This window comes from Oxyura jamaicensis, chromosome 2 (genome assembly GCF_011077185.1).
Source record: "Oxyura jamaicensis isolate SHBP4307 breed ruddy duck chromosome 2, BPBGC_Ojam_1.0, whole genome shotgun sequence".
NCBI classification, from domain to species: domain Eukaryota; kingdom Metazoa; phylum Chordata; class Aves; order Anseriformes; family Anatidae; genus Oxyura; species Oxyura jamaicensis.
The window spans coordinates 6,106,405-6,129,397 of record NC_048894.1 but is presented as its reverse complement, the minus strand read 5'-3'; the positions used below and the strand labels follow the sequence as shown (position 1 = coordinate 6,129,397).

The 22,993-nt window shown below is 41.5% G+C and overlaps 1 protein-coding gene across 1 annotated transcript; it reads left to right on the top strand.

The window, feature by feature from the left end:
- The first annotated feature begins 367 nt into the window (after window positions 1–367).
- EXOG (exo/endonuclease G) lies at window positions 368–22,330 on the top strand. Its single transcript, XM_035317361.1, has 6 exons — window positions 368–582; window positions 1,665–1,814; window positions 5,661–5,800; window positions 7,443–7,519; window positions 10,339–10,453; window positions 21,731–22,330. The coding sequence occupies exons 1-6, from the start codon at window positions 435–437 to the stop codon at window positions 22,190–22,192; spliced, it is 1,092 nt and encodes a 363-aa protein (XP_035173252.1). The 5' UTR covers window positions 368–434; the 3' UTR covers window positions 22,193–22,330.
- Window positions 22,331–22,993: the final 663 nt, after the last annotated feature.

Sequence of the window (22,993 nt, the reverse complement as noted above, 5' to 3'; positions counted from 1 at the left end):
AACTGAAGTATGGCTGGCTTTCTCCAGGCAAGTGATGGTGGGGAGTCCCAGCCCTCATATCTGGGTATTTTTCATTGCTATACCCAACACTTTTCAGCGAAAATGCTGCTTTATTGGAACTGGGAAGGAAATGTTTACAGGCTTGGGTGCCTATGAGGGCAAAACATAATAATAATCATGCTGACAGATTTCCTGATGAAGCACCTGATGTCCAGTCACCAAATGGCGGCACTGTCCCCTGCCTGGGGACTGGTTTAAGCACACCTCTCCGGGCTGTCCCTTTGAGGGCGAGACCTCTTTTTTTTTAAGCTTTCGGGAAATCCCGTTTTACCCTTTATTAGCACGTTATTGTGCTGAGGCGACGCCGCCATGGCGGGCTGACAGGGGGCGCTGCAGCACAGCGCGGCCATCCTCCCTCCCTGCTTCCCTCCGCCATGGCGGCTCTACCCCGCCATCGCCGCTTTCTGGGCGGCTTCGTCTGCGGGGCCGCGGCGGGCGCTGCCGCGTCGTGCTGGGCAGCCTGGAGACTTCTCCGGAGCCAGAGCCAGCCGGAGCCGGCCCCCGAGCGGGTCCTGCCGGAGGGTAAGAGCCGAGGGCTGAGGGGACGCGGGGGGCCGTGGCACCGTAGCGCAACGCGGGGCGGGAACGGGGCCGCCTCAGCGCGGCCGCGCTCTCCACAGCCCCCGCTGCCCCGCAGCCGCTCCGTTCCCCCTCGGAGCGGCTTTTCCCTGGCTGCTTCCTCCGTGGAGGGCCTGAAGGGGGTAAGGGAGGGCGGAGAGATGTTATATTCGGGGATGCAGGGCTGAAAATGGGGTTATAAGCGCAGCTTCCAGCTCGCAGCCAAGTGGTGCGTGAGGGGAGCGGGTGCCTGCAGCTGACGGGATGGCTGCCCCTGTGAGCAGCTGCAGCAGCCCAGCCTGGTCTGGTCATTTGGCATGTCTGTAAAGACACAGCATACACGTGTACACATATGTTTATTTTGTAAACTCACAGTTCAGGCAGGCCATAAATAAATGTCAGCCCTTTCCCTGTTGCTCCCCAGGGGTGTCAGGTGTGCAGGGAGGGGGCTATGGGGGTGCCTCAGGGTCTGGTGGGAGTTAATGTATTTCTCTGTAGTCTGAAGGCTTTAAAAGTAAGTAATGTGGATGCAGGTATTTCTCCATGACAGAAAAACGTTAAAAAAAATCTTACAGTGAAATTTTCGTTCATTCAGCAGAGTGTAACCATTCCTAGTGATGGCAGAACTTGTGCTTAACACACTGTGATTTTCAAGGAGTCTGATTTCTGTCTGTCTCTGAAAGGGGGAATCCGTGTGTTGATACCCTGTGTCCTTAACTCCTCTTTGGCTGATGCATCCCTAAATATCTGATAGTTTATCCTGTAGAGGCCAGCCCAGACTGATGGCTAAGTGGATGTGTGCAGGCATTACAGTGAATGAGTTAGCCCTAGAGCTCAGATCCTCCTGTGAGGGCATGATGGAAAGCACAGCTGGTTATTGGTGGAAGGAAGTTATTACTCTCTTAGTTATTTTTGTCTTAATTGCGGTAGTAACTTCAAGTAGTTCCCTATACAGTATGCTTACATCCACAGAGATACTTCTTTTACTGTCTTGTTTCTGATCATGTTTCATCTTTGGATTGCTTTCTGTTTATTTTTCCCCTTAGAGCCAGTAGAAGACTCTCTGCTGGAAAAATATGGATTCCCTGAAGCTGGAACAGAGACCAGATGTTACACAAATCATGCACTGTCTTATGACCAGGCAAAACGTGTGCCTAGATGGGTGATTGAACATATTTCAAAACAGAAGACACTGGGTATGTAGGTGTTTATTTACATAGATTTATGGCACACAGAATGGGTTTTGAAGTTCACAGGAGCAGGCTGAGAGAAAAACCCTGTAGTGATCTCGAGGTATGACTTTTTCCACCTATTCACAATCTTATCGGAGGCAGTAGGCCTCTGGGTGGATGTCAGCTGCGTTACGTTTTAAGGCTGATGTTGCTAGTGAATTAAAAGAGATCTGTCACTGTTGGTTGACAGGTCTCTTCAGTATTCCTTATCTTGCTAGGATTTGTCTAGTATTGCACCTATAAGACAGGACTGCATGACACAGCCCAAGGGCTGAGTGTGAAGGGGGAGTGAAGAAGAATTAGAGCTGCCTTCCATGAGAAATTTATGTTGTGAGTTTATGAAACAGTATAAAAGCACCAGATCAGTATAGCTGTATCAGAGAAGACATTCTAAGTCATGCTGCAGGAGGCAAGCTTAACTTCCCTCTATTAAACATGAATGGAGAGAAAGTAAAACTGAAAATTAAGCTTCTTACCTTACTTAGACCTGCAGAGTTCAGTCTCATTGCTCAAGTCCCTCAAATTGTTCTTGGTTCCTTAGCTAGTGTAGTTAGTTCTGTGGGACAATTTATGTCAGTTGAGGCACTGCCCCAGATGAGTCAATGCCGTTAATAGCCAGACTGTTTCACCTATAGATCTTGAAGAGATTTGCTCAGAATGTGAAGAAAAGATGAATCTGCGTTTCTGAGATAAAAATGGAGCAGAGGGCATCAACAGTTATAATTGCTCAAAGCTAGGTAATGCATACCTACTTGCTGCAGTCATTACCTACTTTGATGCAGTTCTGTTGTATTTTCTGATGTGCATTATCTAATAGTCTCTTCTCTGTTCTTTATGCAAGACAGGCTTAGTGATTTTTGCTGTCAGTGCTGAGTGAAATGTGAATGGTATGCAGCCATTATAAATCAAGTTTATAGCATTAGTTCAGCTTTTATAAGGTGAATTATTAGTAATGGAGGTAACTGTATAATTGTAAAATGTTTTATGAAAGCAGTAGCCCTCTAAATATATCTTTATCACTGTCTTCAAATTACCTTTCAAAATTAAAAGCATGATCCTGAAAATATTTATAACCCACCCCTAAGTAGCATCATTGATTTCTTTCTGAGAAGAAAGCCGTGGATCCAGGCTTACTTTCAAGCAGGCCTTAAAAGTTAAATTGTTAAAACTTTTTCCAAATGATCAGATACAACTAACTGCAAATTGAAAATAAGAATCTTCAGATACTCAGCTCAGGATTTATTTTGTCTGATAGCTGCTGTAAGAAAGCTTTGGGGCATACCTGTGTTGTTCAGGGTATTTGTCACAAAAACCTTCCATGTACTGGAGTTTTTAAACTGGTAATGTAAAGAGAAAAAAGGGGGGAGGGAGGGTGTTGTTAAGAACTTAAGTGTTTAAAAAACACAGTGGGAAGACATTAGCTTTAAATATAAAGGTCTAATTTAATAATGAGGTCTAATTGCAGAAGGAATTCTCCATTTTTATCAAAGAGATATAAACCATGATATATTTTCAGTTTTTCAAGTTTAATTGATAAATTACGCTTTGTGCTTTGTCTTAAATAGTGAGATGAAGTGTCACCTTTTATAAATGATAATTCTGTTGCTTTGCATGCTGATAACATCATCGGTGTTGCTTCCTAAGCATCGATCCCGTGTTAAAGTATCATACCACATTCTTTACCGAAAAAAAAAAAAGTGAGAGCTCCTTCCTTCTACCTACACTGCATAATGAACGTATGCACAGATGGCCAGTGAAGAAGAGAAAACTGCTTACAGACAATGGTTTCCAATACGCATTATCAGTATTTATGCTCATTTCCCACTCCTTCCCTTCTTTCTTGTGGTCCTTAGATATTCTTGGATAGAGAAGCTGCCAAGTGGAGAGCGTGGTGCACAGCATGCATAGGGTGTGTATGCGCTCAGTAACGTCACAATGTGTATGCACAGTCAGCTGTAGGAGACTAACTTTAACAACTAACAGTGGTAGTCATTGAAAATTGCCCTTCACATTTGGCCGTACCTCGAGTACTGTGTTCAGTTTTGGGCCCCTCGCTACAAGAAGGACATCGAGGTGCTTGAGCGGGTCCAAAGAAGGGCGACAAAGCTGGTGAGGGGCCTGGAGAACAAGTCCTACGAGGAGCGGCTGAAGGAGCTGGGCTTATTCAGCCTGGAGAAGAGGAGGCTCAGGGGCGACCTTATCGCTCTCTACAGATACCTTAAAGGAGGCTGTAGAGAGGTGGGGGTTGGCCTGTTCTCCCATGTGCCTGGTGACAGGACGAGGGGGAATGGGCTAAAGTTGCGCCAGGGGAGTTTTAGGTCAGATGTTAGGAAGAGCTTCTTTACTGAAAGGGTTGTGAGGCATTGGAACAGGCTGCCCAGGGAGGTGGTGGAGTCACCATCCCTGGAAGTCTTCAAAAGACGTTTAGATGTAGAGCTTAGGGATATGGTTTAGTGGGGACTGTTAGTGTTAGGTTAGAGGTTGGACTCGATGATCTTGAGGTCTCTTCCAACCTAGAAATTCTGTGATTCTGTGATTTTATTGCAAGAGAAAGTACTTTATGAAGTGCCGAGTTTGAGGAAAATTCTTGCGTCTACAGGCCATGTTTCATCTTTGAATGAAAAGAGAGCATGTAATGGTCCTCTATATTGCATGTGTGAAATTGTGCCTGACACCCTGAATTTTATGAAGAAAAAACCAGTATGGTGGGGATACTTTGAATTATATTGGCATTTATAAAAAAAGATTTGGACAGCAGTGATGGTGCTCGAAGCTCTCCCACTGCCTGAGTAGCCCTGTTGAACAAACACAGCCAAGTCAGTTCTTGGGTGTCCCTTGGCTGCCTCCCGGGGACACCTAGCTTGTAGTGGGTGTTCATGGATGGATCCAAGACTGTTTCCTAAGAAAAATGGTGTCTTGATGGAGGTTGTCAGTGCCAGAATAATTCATTCGAGCCTCTTCTGGCCATCATCTTTTCAAGGGAGTGGCCTATTTTGGGATGAAGTTTTCTGAAAGTTGCAGCCCACTCTGAGTAACTTCTTTCCCAAGGAGTGGACTGGGACTTAACACAGTGCAAGGACACACAAAGGTGTAAGCCCAGGAAATCTAGAAAGAAGCTATAGGCTCCCTGGCAAAGCTTAGTTTGGGCTGCCATCTCTGGAACAGTTCAGTTAATTCCTCCCACAGCCCCCTGCAAAAGTAAAAATAAAACCTGTCCTACAGAAGACTTAAGCCTGGTCATTTTTTGTGCATCATTTCCAAATGTCTGGAAAGGCAGCAGGGGAATCATGGAGAGGGGTAGGAAAGCTCTTCACTTAATTCTGTGCCTGTGAAGAACAAACAACTTGATGTTCTCTGGAATGGCTTTACTACCAATGGTAACTTTGTAAAATAAAGCCATTCCACTTCCAGGCTAGACTTCAAAAAAGAAGAAATGCTTGTAGTGGCTCAAACATTAAATGATGGAACTGCTGCTGGTGAAGATTGTTATGTCTTAATTGTCCTAAAAAGAGAATATGTACTGGTTTATATCTTCAGCAATCTTGCCTTTAATATTAGTCTGCCTCTGTGATAAGGGTAAGCTATTTTGCTTTTGTTTTTCTCTGTAAAGCAGTAAACGTAGTCTGTAGTAGGGAAGGGTAGTGGGAATGAATGTAGGAACTGGAGCATGGATCTGTAAGTAGAATTCTTCTCTTGTGTGGCTGAGGAGAAAAATATTAAGATTATTTTGTTGAATCCTAAAGTGTAAGCAGTTTGGTGAGATTTCTTGTTGATAGTTTAACGATAACAATTTAGTGTGTTATTTCTTAGGCAATGCAGACCGAAGGCACTGTAAATTCAGACCAGACCCTAACATCCCTCTAATGTTCAGTGCTGTCAATGAAGACTACCTTGGGAGCGGGTGGTCGCGAGGACACATGGCACCAGCAGGAGATAACAAATTTTCAACAGTAGGATTTTTTTTAATTTGTGTTTATCGGTTAGAAAGGGTAAAAAAGACCCTTAAGAGTAATGTATGATGTTCCTTTCACTGTTTTGAGATGGAATATGGTCTCATTGTTGAGGCGCAGACCCGAGTTCGGACTTAAATGTCTGTTCTTGATTGAGCGCTGTAGGATGCTCATGCAGTCTAATTCAGGTGTCTAAATTGAGTGAAATTTAGAGCCTCAAATGGGAACAAAGAAGGTGGGAACCTTCACCAGCCAAACATCTTCTGAAGCTCAGAAGCTTAGTCAAAGGGAGACGAGGAGAGATGACTTCATTTCAGCCAACAGGTGCTGAAATGTTTAAGGCTAGATTGGGCAAAGCAAAGATACTGTTAAGTACTGTTCTACAGTGGCAAGAGGATTGACTGGATGATTTAAAAAGCTTTTTTTCCTTTCTGGCAATGTGTATGAGGTAAATTAGAACCTTTTTGCCATAGTTCTTCCAGTCTATAAAATGTCTTCACCTGCCATTTGTTTGAGTTGTAAGAAAAGCATGCCCTAATGCCTTGGCTGACTAACAAAGCAGCCTTGGATTTATTGGATCCTCATGTGAAATGTGCCTAATGCAGGCAATTTGTCAATTAAGAAGCAGTTTGAATTTGTATTTCTGCTCTGCAGAGTAGTATGCTCTGGGGCAGAGTGACAGCACGCTGGCATGTATCGGATCAAAGAACCAGTCATTTTATTTCTACTAGAAGCGTCTTGGTGGGAGGTTATTTGTGATATCTGGGGAGTTTTAGCAGGTGAGCTACCTGCACAGAGAGACTCTCAACCTGGTTTGAAATGCAGTGAGATAATACAGCCTTTCCAATAAAGGGTTATAAAACCTTAATTTCGCAGTTTAATTAGTGCAGGCAGTGTTTGCCCATTACTCTAAAAAGTTCTGTCAGCACCTTCACTTTGATGAAGAAGTATCTGAAAAGCATTGACAGCTATAGAACCTGTGAAGATTCTGGGTTAAGATTTTGGATTTTTTTTTCACTGTATTTTCCTGTGTATGTGTAGTTGTTTAGCCCCAGGTCCCTCACATCTGGAGATCAGTAAACTTCAATTCAGAGAGGTTTCTGACACTTTTAAAGCATAAAATGAAGCAGGTATGTAGGTGTTGGCATATTATGGTCCCATCATTTCATTACCTGCATCGTATGTATTTGCAAGATTGTAAAATAGAGATGAATATTCTATCTTTTGTTCTAACAGAAAGGAAAAGCTGGTGATTAATCACTCAAAAAAATGAAAAGCATGAGTGAAAAGCATTGTCCCCTTCAAAATAAAGAGTATCTAATTGCTTCCAAAGACATTACAGAATTGGTAGTCTGTTCGCATGTTAACAATTACTGCTGTACCTCTGGAATTGGACATTCTTGTACTGTGTTTCTGTCAAAAAAAAAAAAAAAAGTAGATTCAATTTTCAAGGTTTGCTCCTCAGTTTTACACCTCTTATTCCAAAACGTTTTTGTAGATCTTCTGACTCAGGTCTTATCTGACCTTTTATTTTGATAATGGTGAAACTAAACTAGAAATGGCTTCTGATCCAAAAACTTTTAAAATGTGTTTACAGCTCAGATGTTTCAATGAAATGATACTATTTTCTTTCTTCATGCAGAGAGCTATGGCTGAAACATTTTATCTCTCTAACATTGTGCCTCAGAATTATGAAAATAATGCTGGATTTTGGAACAGGTGAGAAATTATTTACAAGGAACTAACTAAATGAAAAATATCAGGCTATCTGTAGAGATCATGTCAACCTTCTCTGAAAGGTAACTCACAGTCCTCACAATGCAAGAGCAGTATAATGGCTGCTTTAGTTCTTTATTCAGGAGAACTTTAAAGGGCATTTATTTAAAATAAAATCACTTACTCTGGCTGATGTGGGTAAAGGTACCAGGCTTAACATTCCTATCCTTAAGGAAAAATAAGTAGAAGCAGGAAAGGGGGTTTAAATCTAGTTTTAACATCTCCAAAAAAGCACTTCCAGTATCAGAGTATCCCCATCTCTGTACGTGGACATCTGTTCACTTTGAATAGGAGAACTGAGTGCTCCCTGCTGAGCTGTGACTACTCCAGGGCTTTTTCAGGTATTTCTTGGAGTGCTGGCTTCCAAGTAGCAGTCAGGCAAGTTCTCTGTTGTTTGTGAATGCTGGCTGGATCAGCTGGGAGGTGAAGCGAGTGGAAGTAAATCTTACCTTTCTTTATGTCGGGTTTTTATTCTTTCATTCCCTTGAGCAGAAAAAAGCCTAATAAAACGAGCATTCATTCTGTGCTTCTTGCATAGGGCTTAAAGAATGTGAAGACTCAGAAATGGGAGGGGGGAATGATGAATTTCACAAGGCTCACTCAAGGGAAGGTTGGCAAAATCGTGTACAGTATTGTACTAAAAGTATATCAGAAATGCAACATCGTTCAATGACACACACTTGCTTTCTAGTTTTACAAGAATGCATATAAAAGCATATGAGGCATTCAGTAAGGTTACACTATTTTATAGACAAATAAAATGCTGTAACATTTTAAGAGATGTTTCTGTTTTGTTTTAATGCCTCAACTACTTGAGCATAAAATTTCTTTGTACCAAAGCTAGGCTTTGGCACCACTTTAAGGCTGGAAACCCTCCATATTTCTCTGGAGCAGGATTGGTGCCTGATCAGGAAATCACGGGGAGTATATCAGAATTTCCCTGCCACTGTCAGCACCACAATTTAAGCCGCTGTTACCACTTTCTCCCAATCCCAGCACCTTATCCCCACAGTTTTAAGTACAAAAAACAGATATTTGTGTCACTTGTTTTGTCAGTCACTTTTAAAATGATACATAGTTTTAAGGATACTGTGCTTCATGTGTGTTGTATCCCTTCCTGTCTTCAGTACTCTCTTCCTTTCTTTATTTTAATCGCTTCTTGAATCATCTTTTGAGGTGCAGATAGTACAGCTTCGACAGTTTATCAGTCTGATGATTTTTAAAGCGGTGTTTGCCCTCCAGCTGCCTGTTTTTGCTGCTTTCTCAGTTCCAGCTCTGATACGTGCCTTACTCTACAGTGAGTCGACTCCATTTACTAACCCAGTTAAACCGATTCACATTTTGGTTTGGTTTGTTAAATTTCTGCCAGATTAGAAAATTGGATCAACTGGTGAGATGAACACTAGAGACAACTTGGAAGATGAAATAGGACTGTGCGGGCTGGGGCAGGCAAGGGGAGCAGGGGGAAAGGAGCAAGCAGGACTGTGTCTTTCAGGAAGCTGTTAGATAGTAAGCTATTAGATTGGTTTCTTGATGTGGTCTAACTGTTCATTTGTCGTTCTGTCCTACCAACATGCTTCTTTCTTCCCTTCTGCCTTGCGTGTAACTTCATGGTCCTTGTAGTCTGATCTCTGTCCCTGCTACCACTAACAACAGTCTGTTCCTTGGCTGCCTGTATTCCCCTTCTTCCCTTGTGCCAGGTGGTGTTTGTATTGCCATGCAGGGAGACATCCAGAGGAGCTGAGCTACTTGGAAGCTCACCTGTGGTCAGTGCTTTGGCTTGTCACATGGCAGCTCACTATCACCAAAGAAAGATGGGCTAATTCCTGCTAATTCTGATTTGTGTGAGCTTATTTGACTCTCTAACCCATCAAAGGAAAAAAAAAAGTCTGGTTTTGTTCAGGGTTATGGACAGGTGAGGAGTGCTAAAGGTGGCCCAAGTGAGAGGTACAAGGAACAGGAGGCAGAAGGGGGTGAAACTTTCCCCTCTACGAGCAGACAGATTAGCTGGAGTCATCTGCCTCATTTTCTGGTCTTGTTGTCCATTTGAGTGAGGTACAGTTCTGTCTTTAGTAAAGGCCCTGTAGGTACTCATTTTATGTAATTTCTGTAACACCTCGAATCTTAGATCAGAGTGGCTACAGGCTCCCATTTTCTGTAATAAAGGTGTGATCCAGAAACCTTTTTATTTGGAGAAGTATTTAACGCTGTAAACTGAATCAGCTAGTTTAGAAAACAAAAAGAATGTTAGTATTTCTGAAGTAACTGCTTTTTTTGACATATAACTAATTAAAAATAATAAGTAGGCTTAGCAGGAATGGCATGTAATAACTCTAAAAGTTCTTTGAGCTACAGAAATCTGCTTGCTCGGGACATTGATTCCTTGGGGGATGCATACAAACCCAGTAGTGTGGTAGAACCATTTGAACTAAGAATGCCACAGCCTGTTTAAAACTAGTGTCTAATCAATAGTTATCTTTCTGGTGTCAGATGTGGGATTAAGTTGAGAATTCAGGTTTTCAAGTTAGGTGGCGAGGCTACAGAAATCATTTCCAGATATGTGTGATAACACGTGCCTATCTGTACATAAGTGAAACTGCAACAAGAGGGAGGTATGACTTGGGTCTGTGGTTTACCTTCTTTGGCATGTGGATCAATCACATGAGTGTGGAAAAGTCCTCTTGCCCCTCATGATCTGTTTTGAAGTTTGTTGTATTAAGTTTTCCCAACTGGCTCTACTCATTCTGACAAATATGTTTCAGAATGGAAATGTATTGTCGGGAATTGACCGAGAGATTTGAGGATGTTTGGGTAGTTTCTGGACCTCTCACCTTGCCTCAAACAAATGATGATGGAAAGAAGAGTGTTACTTACCAGGTATGTACATACGTTGCTGGGTTAATTGTGCAGTGGTTATACTTTTTTAAAACTACTATTTAAAATTTAAGAACAGGTCTGATATCCCTGTAGCTTGATAAAACAAGGTTAAACATCCTACTATGTACAATATGTCCAGAAGTAGTTGGGACTAGTTCATTGGAAATATCTTGCCTACATGTTAAAAATATCATTTTAAAATAATTTGTTTTATTTACGATGAGAGAACTGTTGAAAGTCTTCTTGATTTGCAGTAAAATTATATTCTGACTTCTATATGACAGTGTCTAAGCAGAGAGTTAGTGGGTTTTGCTGATTTAAATGTATGCAGTCACTAAAGTATTTTTTAGAAACACTGCGCTACAAAGGTAGTGGGGGTTTCTCAAACCTGTTTAGGGGATTGTAATGCCTGTGCTCTGCTAAAAGCAATTTCAAAAGCAGTTGCTGGTGATACCCCATATGCATCAGTTAAAATCTCAGTTGCAAGGCCTTCTCTAAGAACACCAAAGTCAATCGAAAAACTTCATTCAAGTTCGGTAGGTTTTAGGTGAATGCAGTATAATTGCTTGTCCGTGGTACTGGTGTTCCCCCATTTTTATTATTTGCTTTAAATACTCTGAAGATACGGGTTTGATCATGCACACTCTCTTGAAATTATCACTGATAGACAAACAGAAAAGTGATCATGTTGAGAGGTGAATTTACTGTTGCTTGTCCTGACTTTTTGTAAGCATGCTTTTAGACATCTGTAGGATCTGTAAGGTTCCTCGAAAACCTTGCTATGCTCTTCTGCCCGTACTGTAATGATGTATTATTATTGCCGCTTTCAGTTGTTAAATGCTAGCAAGCATAATGCAAATAATGCGGTATTTTGCACCTCTTGAAAAAACATTTCTCCATGAAAATAAGTGGTCAGATTAACTGCAGCTTCAGCTCGTGAGTGATTCAGCTGTCCAGCTAGTTCTCTGAGGAGCAATGAACGAGTTTGCTATAAAAAAGCCCCTGTAGCTCAGGGATATGAGAGATGCAAAAGGGAGAGATGTCCAGCTTTCAATGCTAGCTTGTTTAGCAGAAAGTTTTAGGCACTATTTCCCCGTTCGAAATGCACAGTCGGTTCTGTTTGATTGAGCTTGGAACTCAGCAGTGACAGAACGTAATTTTTCCCGTTCACTTTTACCTGTTTACTTCTTTAAAACTTATCCCTTATATCACCCACACATCTATAACCCTGACTGTGATGAAATCACAGCTTTGGTTTTTGTTTGTCTCTTTGTTTCCCAGGCAGTCCTATGTTACGCACATGAAAATGCAATAATTATAATTTCATCCTTTTCTTGTTAGGTGACAGTTCCAGCCCTCAGGTCTCACCATTTCTTTCTTTTTTTATTTTCAAGGGGATAAGTGAGTCATGGTTAAAGGATATGACCAATGTCACACGACAAGTTAGTGCCAAAGGTGACTTCAGTCTGGATAGGGTCTCTTGCCACCTAAAGGGAGAGGGCTGTCTTCGCTACTGCCCGTTACACTTTGCAGCCTTTTACCTTGTGTGCAGGTGCTGCTTGGCACATCCTCCCACGAGGTACTTAGTGAAGTAGTGCAATAGAGAACCATCCATACCAGGTTGTTTTTGTTTGTTTCCTTGGCTTTTTTTTTGCTGCTATAGAAAGATACATCAGCACACAGAGGAGTCCAGCATGTACCGGTGACAGTGTGAGATACGTGGCAAAACCACGTAGCTGGGAGCAGAAGGGGAATGTTCCTTTTCAACAGTGTCAAGCTGAACATTTGGCTCACTGTCACGCAGAATGGTACCGTAAGAGTTCTCCAGGTTTGCACATAGCTTGCTGGATTTTTTTTTTTCCTTGTAGTTGTCAAGATACTGCATTTATTTATACAGCTTGGTCTTACAGTGCAAAGAGCTAAAAATCCTGAGCAGACTTGAAAATTTTATAGGGTAAAATGATTTTCCAGGAAGCAGTTGAATCATTTATCAGCTGCATCTATCAACCGTTTTGGTTTAATACTGCTCGTCTTTCTCTTTTTTTCTCTAGAGAAAGAGTTTACTTAGAGGACAGATTACATTTTCTGAAAAACAATTATGGCTGTACGTTTGGTTTTGAAATGTAAATGGTAGTATTCCACTGGTAAAAAATAAGGGCAGGCACTGCCTCTTACTGCCTTTATTCAAAGTAACTCGATACCGGGATCTGGTGCTGGAGTAACAGTGGCACAAAATGTCCGTGCTGCTTTGATTATCATATCGTTCTGTTCTTGTCCGTTGCCAAGAAGTCTTCATCATCTTTGGGTTTGATGACAACTCTGGTCTTTTACAAATGTTTTATCAGTTTTGGTCTTAATATAAAGCATGAAGTGAAGTTCAGTGTGGAACTGAGAAGGGTGGAACGATCATACATTTTCATTTTGCCGTTTGGCCATTCATAAATCCTTCAGTCAGCTTTCTAGGATGAGATTCGTTACACAGATTGATTTGTATGTAAGCTGTATTTAAGATCAGATAATGCTGTCAGCAGGTGGAAAAATAAAATATTGACTGGGGGTGAGGTTATGTTGAATATGCAATTATTTGAGTTGGATCCTGTTTGGGTACACTCCTAAGCATAAATAAATGCAGGCTGAGAATTGTTTGGTTGTTGTGAGATTTCTTTATAGCGTAAGTGCCTTTGCTTGCCATTGAAGGCCTCCTTTAGGGAGAGAGAGTTCAGAGTAGAGTGGTGAGGGATTTTTTTTGTCATTTTGATTTATTTTTTTCCCTCCATCCATCAACACATAGTCTTAGAAGAGAGAACACAACCTGTCAAAACAGCGAGGAGAAGTTCTTTTCAAACATATGCAATTGCTGTCATCACCATTGATTTTGGTAGTCTGGGCTTCTGCCCCTAAAACGAGAACACTTAAAAGAGTTTGCAGCTGAACGAGAAGGGAAGGTACCTCTTAGCCATCTCTCAGGAGCAAACTCTGTAAGGTTCAGACAAGTGACTTAGAAATGAAAGGCTTTTAGTCCTCACTGTCTGGGCTTATGAAGCTGATGTGGGAAGGTGTCCTTTTTCTTTGTGTGTGCTGTTTAGGGAAAATTGCGGTAGTATACACCAAAGTGCTGAAACTCGCAACGTGTAATCTGGCAACGTAACTGTTAAGGCTGAGCTCCTTTCTGATGTTGTTCTCATCCTACAAGACTAGAGCCATGGAAAAAGAAAAGTACAGGAGTACTACAGTGAATGTGTTTGTGTTGATATGCTTCAGTTCCTCTCTTCAGTTGTAGTTTCCTTGTTTTTTGGCTAAAGGAGTGATGAAATATGTATCCGTGGCTTTACAGGCTGGTGTTTTTCTCATCAGACATCCAAAAAGGTTATTTTTAGATCACTATAGAGGAAAAACAGAGCATCGGTCATGGCATTGTTCCCAGTTCCTGCTTGGACTCTGGTACCATTTGCTGTTTAATTCCAGAAAGGGAATTAACCTTGAACTCCTTAGATGCCGATGTTGTTCTATCTATTGGCTGAACTTGCTGTATCCTCAGATATGTTCTGTCATTTCATCTGTCTCCAGCAGTGGCTTTTATTGCAAAGAGTAGATTGATGACCACACTTGGTATCTGAAAAATACATTTTGAGAATATATGTAAAATAGAATGCCAACAGGAAAAATCTGTTCTGTGTCGTTGGAGAGGCAGATGCAGGTTTTTCATCTTCGTCCAGATCAAATCAAAATGACATTGTCTCGTTTAGTACGGTGCTGTTCTCCAGTGACTGTCACTTCAGTGATTCTACTCTGTCAGCAGATTTGGAGTTGGAAATACAAATTTTGCAGTAATTCTCCTGCATCGTGCTCAACCCTCCACTCATATTCCCTATGCCACTGTAGTAAACGTTAATTTGAGAAAGGTTTCCTATGAAAGTAAGTATGGTTTAGATAACACTTTCATTACTTGAAGACAACGCTTTCCTGTACTTTTAGTGAGCTTATACTGGAATCCTGTCTGTGGTTTAATTTTCAAAATGGAATGGCTGCTTTCCTAGGCTGGGCTAGAGTTGTACAACAACTGAACCAGAAAATACACTTACTTGTCATCTATTTCTGTGGCAAACAAGTCCCTGGGACACAAACTGCACCTCGCAAATATAAGATGGTACTTTATGGTTTTCCCCAGTCAACTTTCAGAAGTAGTAGAGATTCCCCTATGGTATCTTAGCCAAGAGAGCGGGAATCTTTGTTAAAGGAAGAAATAAACCTGGGGACTACTTGTTGGCTTTGCCAAATCTTCTCAAGGCTGCACAGACACCGAGGGGATGTAGGTCCATTATACATGCCCCATAAAACCTACGTTGCAATGGGTAGTTACTAGATCAGCTGGTGTAAATGACCAGAGCACTGTCAGCCCTAAATTTAGACATGATGTTCAAGGGAAAATAATAGACGCTGGGTTAAGATTGGAGGAGAAGAGACACCAAAGGTGCAGGGTAGATTTATGGGGTTGCTTTTATTTAGCACTGTCCCCCTCCTGAAGGTTCTTTTATTATAGGAAGAGAGGCGATAGGGGCTGTGGTGGATTCAGTGTTAATTCAGTGTTAAGTATAACCTAAACAGATTCTATGGGAGTAGTAGTCTGTCATCACATAAATATGGCATTGGAATGCCTATACACATCCTCTTTATTAAAATAAAGAAAAAAATGTGGTGGAGGGTGTCCTTTAATGCTGTAATTGTGTTTCTAGGCAGATTTTTTTTTACCATCTCGTTTCCTTTTTTCATTTATTTTTTAAGATTGCCAAAGATTTGGCAATAGCAAAATGGCCATAACATTTTTTTCTGAAATACATACATTTGGAGAACTTGGCTCTGCATTTTTGTAACTGTTCGTTAATACATTTTTATTTGTAATTATCTGTAGCGTTTTCTGTCTTCTCTATTCTTCGCAACATTCAATTCTTCTCAATGCTATCTAATAGAGTTCTCCCAAATACTGGGGGAAAAAACACTGTCAGCGGAATCAGTGCCACCTAACGCAAATCCAGGAGGAATTGGAGTGAAGGTGGTTAAAGCTGTCACAACAATCAAGTAAACAAATACTGATGGGAACAGGATTTTTTTTTTTACATTGCCAGATTGTCTGCTTCTATCTAGAATTCAATATTAAATTATAATAAGCTTCTGACTGTCAAACACGGGGTCGTATCAGCAGGAAGGATACTATCTGCAATAAAACATTTGATGGGCCTGGTCCGTGTGATGCTGTAAGTTACAGCTAAAATGAAACAAGCCTCTATTCAGAGAGAGGTGCAGTTTTATTTGTGTGATGGGAATGTCCTTTTTACTTCAAGAAATGTGACAGATGTCTTAATTTCATTAATGGTCAGATGTAAATGGAAGTGTTGTTACCTGGAGAATTGTACGTGCACTGTTTTCAGTCCATTCGGGCTTGCAGCATGGCTTTGTTCTAAAGTCGAGTTATTAAAGACAGAGTGGGATGGAAGAAATGGTTACTGGAGTGCAGAGGGAAAATCCGCAGCTATCGTTTTAATGTCTTTGTGATGGTACCCTCAGATGCAAGGATTCTTCGGCGTGTGCTGGCAGTTAAGTCATGATTGAATGTGATTTCTGTTTACCAGGTTCTACAAAAATCTCAGGTAATTGCCAGTCGAGAGCTGGCACTCGCTGACAAAAAAGCTAGTCCCTTTTGCTAATTCTCTTTGTGGTTGATTTTCATTTTCTAGTCACTAGGTGGCAAAATACTACTTTCACATTCATGAGTCCTTACTTCTAAAAATTATTCCTACCCTTTCAAAAGAAGATAAGTTTCTTACAGCTCTGGGCAGCTGTAAGAAGTACAATGTAAAATGAAGATATGATAAAGCTTGTTTTAAAATGTCTAATAAGAGTAACAGTTCTGCTACTGTTCTAAAACAGTCTTTCAGCTATTCTGCCCTTACGCCCTTTATGTAAGGATGGAATTTTCTTTCTCATAAAACCCAAATTGTGATTTTTAGGGACTGCTTTTTCCTGTCTGTATCTGATTACCCCCATGAATGTGACATTATTTAATGCCATATGCTTAAACTCTCCTTGGATGCCGTTAGCAAATGCCTTCATTCTTTATTGTGATACCTAAGCGCTCTGCAGATACTATCAAATTTATCCCTCTTCCAATTAAAAAGAAATTACAAGCAAGAGTAGTTATGAAAAAATGTTATGCAAAAATCCAAGTTTAGGAAGAATCCTCATCCAGTGACTCAGGTATGAGACTGAATTTACCAAAATTCACTAAATATTCTCTGTTTTAAGAAATCTTGTTGCTCCTGCCCTCATCTTTGTCTATCTACATGGGCTCCTTAAGTTTGGATAACTGTTGTTATGTTTGTTGTTTTAGCAATATGTAAGCATCTCTAAATGTCAGGAATTGAGTGCATTTTAATGGCCCATCCTTGTGACCGCTGTCCACGTTTAATTGGGCGTAACATTGCATATAATGAATTTATACACACTTGTGGAATGTCAATATCAATGTCAGTAATAATTAAAAAAATAATAAACACTATGCTGGAAATGGCATTGTCATAAAGTAGATGAGACCGGTTCTGTTACAGCCAGCACCCGATCACCTTGCAAAGCAAGAGCAAAGCAAATCATAAGCAGCTCCAAATAGTTAGGGCAGTGAATGTTTGTATGCTAAACAAAAAAGTGAAGTCATACCTGAAATTGCACATTGGTATCCCAAACGATGATGGGAAAGGAATACTTTTACTGCTGTAAAAAGAGGACTTTTAGGTTGAATGCATTTTTTTCCTTGTCATGAGGTTGTTGACAATTTAAAAGATTTAGCAAAAGTTTACAGGAATAGAGAAAACTTTACTTGTGGCCTGCTCTCAGCGGGGTGCAGAAGCATGTGGGACAGCAGTGATTTTCAATATGCCATGGCTGAATTTTCTAGATTGTTGTATTAGCTCGTGTGATATTTCTGAGTCACATACACTATTAAAAACTGCTGCTCTTTTCCAACTGGGACAGATAGCTGTTGCAAGCATTGATTGTTAAAAGATCGTCTGCTGCCTGTGGATAGGCTAGCACAAATCAAAGTCAGCTTCTGTATGGATAATCTTCACCCATTTTTCCCTTTTTTTGCATTAAGGGCATATGTTCCCTGCCTCTGTTAGGCATGCATTGATATAAACGGGATGTCACAGATCAGGGTAGTGATTCGGGCTGCTGTAGTTAGGTGGGAAAATCCTCTAGGTGGCAATAGGAAATGACTTGTTGAGTTTTTCTTACCAATTGCTTCTGTTGCAAACTTCACTTCTGCAGAACCACACATTGCTTCGTTCCCTGACTGCTGGGCTGTGTGTTGGGGCCAGTGATACGGATTCATTCATCTGCAGCTTCTGTGTCAACTCCCAGAGAAAGGCAAATCGTGGCATATTGCAGAGTATAATAATGGAAATATTATGCCGTGCTCCAGAACTGCATTTCTTTTTTATCAGTAATCTCTGTATGATATTGGCAGCAGAGCTGTTCGGTTATGCATCCTGTGTGTGGTTCATGTCAGTGTTAAAGTGCAGAAAAGTCTTTGTCACTCTGACAGAGAAATGGGGCACCCTCCGTTTTCCTTCTTGCCTACCTGCAGAATGAGCTGGTGGCAGAGCTTTTACACCCCGTTCCGTGTAAGGAGAGGACGCTGCAGTGGACTCTGGCCATTTGGCAGGCTGGAATTTGTCTTAATCATTTTAATGGTATTAGAATTCAGCAAAGTAATTTCAGAAATAGTTTATTGCTACTCGGAGGATACGATATAAAGCCTGTGCACTACTTAAATTTTATTTAAATCCTCAGAAGAGAGCTTGCATGGAGCTGAAGGGGTACATAAATTGCATGTATGGCTGTTGCCTGTGCTGAGCTGCGTTTTTTAGAACTGCTTTTCTCAAAAGGCCAACCCTTCCTTTTTCTGGAACTAGTCCTCTCTTTCCTTCTTTTCCTCCTTACTTCACATACAATGCATAAATGTGCATTATTTTGCATAGAATATTTATGTATATATTTGGGGCGGGGGCATAATATTGCATAAGCACAGGGTCTGTTTTCCCTTAACACCCACTCCAGGCATTCAGCGTTTCCATTTCCTACCTAACCACTCTTTGTGCAGCTCTGTTCATTCCCTCGCCTTTCTCTCCACCCACTCAGTCCTCAGCCTCAATCCCCTGTTCCCTCTGCTAGCTCGCTCGCACACATTCACCTGTTTGTTTCACATATGCCATATATATCCCCTAATTGGAGGTACTCCCAGCAGCTCCAGCTGCGTGTTCACCCTTCCTCTGCTCTTTTATACAACAGGCAGAAGATGCTGGTGTGTGTTTGTGCGTGGGAGGTGTTGAGGAGGGGAGAGGACAAAGCTAAGGATGACCAAGGTGTTACGCAGGTATTTATAGTGGGGAAAAAGTTTGCAAAGAGCCCTGGAGAAGGCAGCAAAGGCACAGGAATGATGTTGATGAGGGGCTGTTGGCCCAGGGGAATCTGGGGAGCAGGGTTTATTCTCAGTATTGCCTTCTCTGGGGAGGCCACAGCAGCTTCAGGGTGCAGCACAGCTGTGCACAGCCTCTTCCTTCTCCTCTGCCCTGCCCTGCCAGCGTGCAGGAGGTGGGACTGCAGCAGAGGCTCCGCAAGCTCCCTTCTCCACCGGGAAAAAAGAGCTCCAGCCTTCACCAGCATCAGTCTCTGCCTGCGCTGGGGTGAATATGGAAATACGAATCCCCTCCTCCTCTCCCCCTCGGGGCTTTTCATGCTGCCGAGCTCCCTCCCTCCCACCCGCAACACATTGCATGTGCTCCCCGGTTTGAGTGCCAGCTATCTCAAGCAGGTTGCACTCTGACACTCCTCGTTTCTGTAATTCAGTGTAACCCACCAGGTATAACAGTGGGTCGAAGCGTAGTTCTCAGTGTATTTTAAAATTACCTGTACGTCAGTCGGGTTTGATTATTTATGCAGTTGATCCTGAGGAGCTGTAACTGTGGTTTCACCCACACTGAATGCTAAATGTAAAGTGCTTTGACACTCGGGAGCTCTCATTTCCCTATCAAGACATCTGTTGTAGAAAAGGAAAGTAGCTTTGGCATAAGGCATTTATTTACTGCTTTCCGTTTTCAATCACTGCTAGATGTTTAGGCAGAGCTTTATTTAGTGTTGGTGGCACAAGCAAGATCATTTCTGTAGAAAAGTGTAAACTACAGCAATGCTGTTAAATAGCCTAGTATAGGGAAGGGGAGGAAATACTCTGTTTTTGGTAACAGAGTAAAGAAATCTTCAGAACACATTTGTCAGAGACAGTAGTGATGGTTACTACTATGTTGTTGTGCAAAACATGAAATAAACCCGCTGTATTTAGAGGTTTGCCTTTCTCCTAACAGTGCCTCTCTCTGGTTTCAGTCTAACCAGTAAGACCAAAAGGACTGGCATCAGAGGTAGAAGAGACACGTCCAGCACTGAAAGAATTTGTAACTGAAAATAGTTAACGGTTGGAATAGACTGAAGTGATCTTAGTTTCAATAGCCACAGTCAAAATTTAATTTAAAAAAACGTGTTTCCTTTTGCAGAAGTACTGACTACTCTCAGAATAAAGCATACATAGGAAATATTTCTTCTGTGGTTGTATTATACTGAATATATAAATCAACAAAGCATGTCTGAACTGATATCCCAACTTGGCTTGTAAAATACTTGCAATTAATGTGATCCGTTGTGGCAGTGAAATAAATGCCTGCTTTCTCTGAAATTGTGTTTTAACTGCATCTAACAAAAGCTGTCAGAAATCAAATAAGCAGTCTTTGCTTCTGCAGGTATTGCAAGTACTGGGAATACTACCAAATTACTGGATTTGGTGTAAAAACAAGATGCCTTTGTAGTTCTTGCAGGGAGTCTGTATCTTTTTCTTCTGTTGCCATTAGAATAAAAGCACGAATTTTAGAAGGGTGGTTATACAGAAGGGTTATGCAAAACTGACACTTCCCCTGTGTGAGCCTGTTGTAGTTTGTCAGCACGGCAGACTCAGTTCAGCAACATGGCAGGAAAAAAAAGCCTAACACCATGCATGAGCATCACTTTCTGAATACTGGAGAGATGACACTTATCATCGACAGGTATCTTCCCTGGGACTGATTTTTGAGACAGGGTGGGATATGTTCTGTGTACATACGTGTGAGAGTTTACGCTGGGCTTTATGTGACTTCAGATTCCTGATCATCCCATCCTGGTTCTACGGTTAAATTCCTGGATCCTGATATGAGTGACACAGCAGGAAATCTAATACGTACAAGCTCTTAAGTTGAATCATAGTGAATTCATGGAAGAAGTAGATTCATCAAATTATGCATTTTCTTTGGATAGACTTCCTTCAGGATACTGAGTCACCGAATGTACTTTATATCCAGATCCTCTCAAAAATCTATTTCCTTAGGTAATACAGCTTGTAAAAACAGCCTGCGTAAGGGTATTAGAGATATGAAAAATGACTGGCAGAGGGTAAGTGAGAGCTGATTTGAAATGGGTGCTAAAAGGTACCTGATTTGGAGCAGTCAGATCAGGATTCATGTAAAACTTGCAGATCCAGCATTACTAAAAGCAGCGCTCAAAGTGTTAACAATGTCACGCAGCGTGACAAGAACCTCTACCATGCCTTCATGTCAGCTACACTTACAGATCAGCACCAGAGGATTAGGGAGCTGGGCTCTTGGCTGACTCCCTGTTTCCAGATATGTTTTTCAGATTCGGTTCCAGTTCAGTTTCAGCTGTAACTGAAGTTGCTCTGGTTTGCAGGTGCTTGGGAGATTTAAGTTAAATTCATTCTACTTGAGCTCCTTGCTCTGGATCTTTACAAATATCTAGACAATGACTGGCTAATCTTTTGACCTTTTGTCTGCATCGTTGCTTTTAATAGTGCAAGGTAAAGAGAACAGTGCAATGTTATGAGAAAGGCAGAGAACCTTCTGGGAGAGTCTTCTTATCAACGGGGGCCAAACAACCCTGCAGTGAACTGTTCTCTGCCCTGCTTCTCCTGTTTGAGGAAGAGAGTCAGATGTCGAATGACTAGCTCAGTCCTGACCAGCTATATGAGGAGCTGCAGTGAAATTGTGCTTTTCCACCTCAGCTTCTGGTCTGATAACATTGCATGTGATTTCAATGTGTAGTTACATGCTGGGACTCCTTTTTAGAGGTAGTAGGATTGGTCTCACTTCTCTTTTCCCCTCAGTTGATAAGATCTGTCTTCTTTTTTGACAGGTAATTGGAAAGGATGATGTAGCTGTGCCATCCCACCTCTACAAGGTGATCCTTGCAAGACGGACCAGAACATCAACAGAACCCTTGGTGCTGGGGGCTTTTGTGGTGCCTAACAATCCCATAGGCTTCAGTCACCAGCTGACTGAGTTCCAAGTAAATATTGAAGAGCTGGAAAAAATGGCAGGTTTAGTTTTTTTCCCCCAGGTGGACAAAACCAAAGATGTTAAAAATATCTGTGAGGTGGACACCTGTAAACTGATAGGCTTCAAGGAATTTACGTTGTACATCACTACTCGAAAAGTGCAGAGTGCCCGTACGTTGCACCGGTTGGAGAAAGCCATGTCAGAGTTAAAGGAGGCAGGAATTGAACCTGATGAATATCTCCTAAAGCTTCACAAGAAGAAGGAGGAAGAACTACTGCAGGAAAAACAAACAGCAGCTAGAGAGGGGAAAGCTGGCTGAGTACTTCTTTAGGAAGATGCTTGGGTTTTGTACTTTGAGAGGGGGGCTGAAGGCAAACAAAAACCAGGGCTTTATCAATTATCCTTTTCTGGATACGAAACAATACAATTACGAAAACAATAAACATTTGGAAGTGGATGGGTTTGGAATAATGTTCATTCTTGTGTAACACGATGCCCACACATGGCTTGCTGCAGTATTTAGATGTGGGAAATGAAAATGACCCCTTTTTGGCATGAATAGATTACAGGACCTCCAGAAAAGGCTTTGTGCTATTTTCCAAGCTGGACGTCAGACTTGGGGTTTGTACGGAATCCCTTCTAGGAATATTATAAAAATAGACAGTAGACACCTTGGGAGTATAGTGTGAACACATCTAAATGTAATTCAGCCTGCAATTGTCTTTCAGAATGATGCTGTAGAAACAGAGGTATTTTCTGGGATTTTTAAAAATTAGATTAATTTAGAAATATTTTAACACATTTAATAGAGGCTTGTAAGGCATAGTCCGAATCCCTTACAGTCTTTAGTTAGTTGTGGTAAACAAAACACATTGTCCCTTACCTCTGCTGACCTTGCATGCTTTGGATACTGTAGCGTGTCAGTAGCTGTCAACTGTTGTCATCTGCAACAGGCTTCTTCCCATTGAATTCTGCAAATTTAAAAAAGTAAACCAAATGAGGCAGAGTTTACACAAGTTGCTGCCAGCATAGATCAGGTCTTCGTAAATTAATGTGAGCTATTTCACTTTAGCCACTAAGTTTGGATAGATCTGTTTTGTTGCTTATTGTTTGATTTGAG

Bases quoted from the DNA above. Each gene is read 5' to 3' on its own strand.
- EXOG (XM_035317361.1), top strand. From the start codon at position 435: ATGGCGGCTCTACCCCGCCATCGCCGCTTTCTGGGCGGCTTCGTCTGC. The intron at 5,801-7,442 runs GTAGGATTTTTT...TTCTTCATGCAG, and splicing joins GAGATAACAAATTTTCAACA to AGAGCTATGGCTGAAACATT. The intron at 10,454-21,730 runs GTATGTACATAC...CTTTTTTGACAG, and splicing joins AGAAGAGTGTTACTTACCAG to GTAATTGGAAAGGATGATGT.